At 33.6% G+C, this 3,033-nt stretch overlaps 1 protein-coding gene across 2 annotated transcripts; it reads right to left on the bottom strand.

Annotated features, from left to right (window-relative positions):
- Window positions 1–248: 248 nt before the first annotated feature.
- On the bottom strand, window positions 249–2,464 carry LOC136226604 (uncharacterized). 2 transcript variants are annotated; one of them, XM_066015182.1, is made up of 6 exons: window positions 2,361–2,464; window positions 2,130–2,259; window positions 1,878–2,047; window positions 956–1,253; window positions 712–872; window positions 249–618 (listed from the first exon to the last, which is right to left on the bottom strand). In XM_066015182.1, exons 1-6 carry the CDS (start codon window positions 2,413–2,415, stop codon window positions 458–460), a joined length of 975 nt encoding a protein of 324 aa, XP_065871254.1. In that variant the 5' UTR covers window positions 2,416–2,464; the 3' UTR covers window positions 249–457. The 2 variants fall into 2 exon arrangements, with proteins under 2 accessions (XP_065871254.1, XP_065871255.1); XM_066015183.1 differs by having other exon boundaries at window positions 969–1,253.
- Window positions 2,465–3,033: the final 569 nt, after the last annotated feature.

The following is a 3,033-nucleotide window of genomic DNA, read 5'->3' as shown; positions in this document are numbered from 1 at the left end:
ATTAACCTTAAAAGACATGTATTATGTATTTAGTTTGTGCCATATTCGCGTGACACGTGTAAATTTACTTTCTCTATTAAGATGAGATGAAATCCGCCGGTGAATTTTGTAGTGTCCAATAAGTACTGGTTAAAAGACTTAAGTTAAAAAGTATAGATAATAAACACTTGATAAGAAAGCATAAAAAAGCTTGGGTAGAGGAAGGCAACAAAGAAATTCCAAGCAAGGTAATAAATAACCAAAGAGACTTAAGAAAGAGAATTAATAACAGATGCAATTAAAATCTAGGTTAAAAATATTGTCAATCTAAGAATGCATAGCAGAAAATTTACACAAAAGCACATCTAAGACCAAAAGATTTTGAACTTGTTCAATCCAAAATGTCAAAATACTATTAACTTAGTTTCAAGAGAACTCCTTTGTCAGTCCAAAATGTCAAAATACTATTAACTTAGTTTCAAGAGAACTCCTTTGTCAGTATCATCAAAGAAAATTGCACTTCAAGAATGATACCACCTTTGATTAGGTATCCGTCATTGAGTTTGTCATTGAGTTTGCTGAGAGGTATAAGATCGGAGAAGCCCCAATCCCCGATAGATCCATAAAATTGGTTAGTAGCTGCAAAATATGAAATTGAAGTTAAGTTGGTATAGAAAACTACTAAAATAGACATGAGAGTTTCGTTAGTCAAATAGGTTCAATAATATTCACTTGTTTTCTCATGGTGTTTTCCATGGAGTTGATCTTTGACACGAACCACAAATTCAACAGATAGTTTATGTCCATGAGTAAGAGCTTCGTGCATTTGCAGAAACAAGGACAAGCTTTTGCCTTTCTGGCTTGAATTCCCATTTGGGTAAAGCAATAAGGTCCTGCATATTTTCAAAACCATTTTTCATATATGAATGAAGCTGATTTTTTAAAATAGACAAATAATAATGTACCTGTGACATACCATTTATACCCACCAATAACAAACACCTCAGATATACAGGATTCTTGTTTAACAACCCCTGCAGAATTTTGAATCTGAACATTCCAAGTGTAGGTGCTGTTATTAACAAGCTCCTTCACAAGAGAGACACACACCCCTTTGTTAATTGGTGCTAAAACAAAAACCTCAGCACCAAATATGCAACAATCATCAATCAAATATCCATTTGATGCATCATTGAAAACATTGAGCGGAAGTACTTGGTCAAAACCCCGTTCTGTTTTCGTCCCACTAAAACGGCTTACTCTCCCTTTGGCATCTGCCCAAATTAAGTAGACAAATATAAAAAAGGGTTGTGGTAGACTAAGTGTTTTCACATTAATAATAAGGTTCAAGGATATTTCTTCCTGTTGGCATCTTCCCAAATGATCAAAGCATTCAAAAAATTCAGCACATGAATATAAATTAAACAAGTGTTATTGCAGACTAAGACCCTGTTTGGTAAAGAGCTTTTTGGGTAAAATTAAAGGTTTGAACCACTTTAAAGGTTTTGAACAGTCAAATCTCTAACAGTGTGTTTGGTGAAAAGAGGTTTGAAAAAGCTTCTCCATCTCTTTTGAAAGATATTTTTAACCCTCAAATAAAATATAGTTATAAAATATCAATATCTTTACTTGACATTTAATACAAACAGCTTACCAAACAAATTTACATAATCATCAGCTAGTCAAACCACTAATCAACTAAGTTAACGTAAACAACTATTTGTCCTAAGTGTTTTCACATTAAGGTGTCCCTTGGTTTCTGTCCAAATGATCAAAGAATCCAAAAAATTCAGTATGCATTATGCAGAGCTAGCAGCAAATAAGCTCAATTCGTTTGATGTTTTGGAGCTATAATCAAATTCATGTGAACAATAGCAACAACAAATAGTGAATATTACCTTGAACAGTCAAATACTTATCCAGAATTTGATTATAAACAAACAACTTGAAGTAGACATTAACCTCCTTATGCAATGTAAATGAATTTGATTTGGATACAACCAAATAGAGAGAGATATGCTTATTCTCATTCACTTTCTTCTTTCCTTCCGGATAAACACACAATCTCCTGCATCAAAAACTCAAAATGTTAGCATCATAGAAACAGCAGATCAGATAAATAGCAGGTACAAAAAAAGGGGGGAAAATACCAGTTGTATCCACCAAGCTCAAAATCAGGTGATTCATACTTGTCGACCTTAACATTAGAAAGCAGGGAGAAGTTTTCGATCTTAAATAGATAATGAACTGGTCGAAGATCCCTAAATTCTCGTGTTACTTCTACAGTTAACCCAAAATTAAATGAAAAATAAGATGGATTGATCATATATGAACTAGTAATTAACGAACTAGGAAAGAGAGAGGAATTCAGTCACACACACCAGATTCATCATCAAGTAGTCCTTTTACGTCTTCCATATCTGATTCAACTAGCATTCCTGATTGCAAGCCCTAATCGTTATCACTTCACTAAATTGTAACCCCGTGATTTCTTATATATACGCAGCGGGGTTTTTTTTTTTTTTAATACATAGGCCTAATACATCAACGACTCCCTGAATTTGTCAAAAATGATAGATTAGCTCTTTGGACTTTACAAGTATCTCACCAGTTTCCTAAACTTGCTTATTTCATAATACGAGCTCTCTAAACTTATCCATAAAAATACATTAGCTTCCTAAACTTTACAAGTGTCTCACCAACTTTCCAAACTTCCTTATTCTATAACAACTAAATACAAAAATTATAATACTAACTTTTGATCCTCATCAATTCAATCTCTCAAACTTGCAACTCTAACTATTATAATAGGTTGAAAGGTAGGAGAAGCGAAAAATTACCTCTCGAATAGATGAAGACGTATTTTTAGAATTTAGGTTTAATAAATTTTTTTATTTAGTTGTTACAGAATGATAACACCCAGTTATTAGTTACGGGACTAAAAGTGTAATTAACCAAACGACCGCGGATAAAGGGGACCGCCAAGGCTATGGCGTATGAAGCAAGGCTCCTAGACGGCGAATCACATAGATTCCTCAAACACGCCGTTGATAG

Source organism: Euphorbia lathyris, chromosome 4 (assembly GCF_963576675.1).
Source record: "Euphorbia lathyris chromosome 4, ddEupLath1.1, whole genome shotgun sequence".
In the NCBI taxonomy this organism is placed as follows: domain Eukaryota; kingdom Viridiplantae; phylum Streptophyta; class Magnoliopsida; order Malpighiales; family Euphorbiaceae; genus Euphorbia; species Euphorbia lathyris.
Note: the sequence above shows the minus strand (reverse complement) of the source record. Positions and strands in the feature narration are given on the sequence as shown.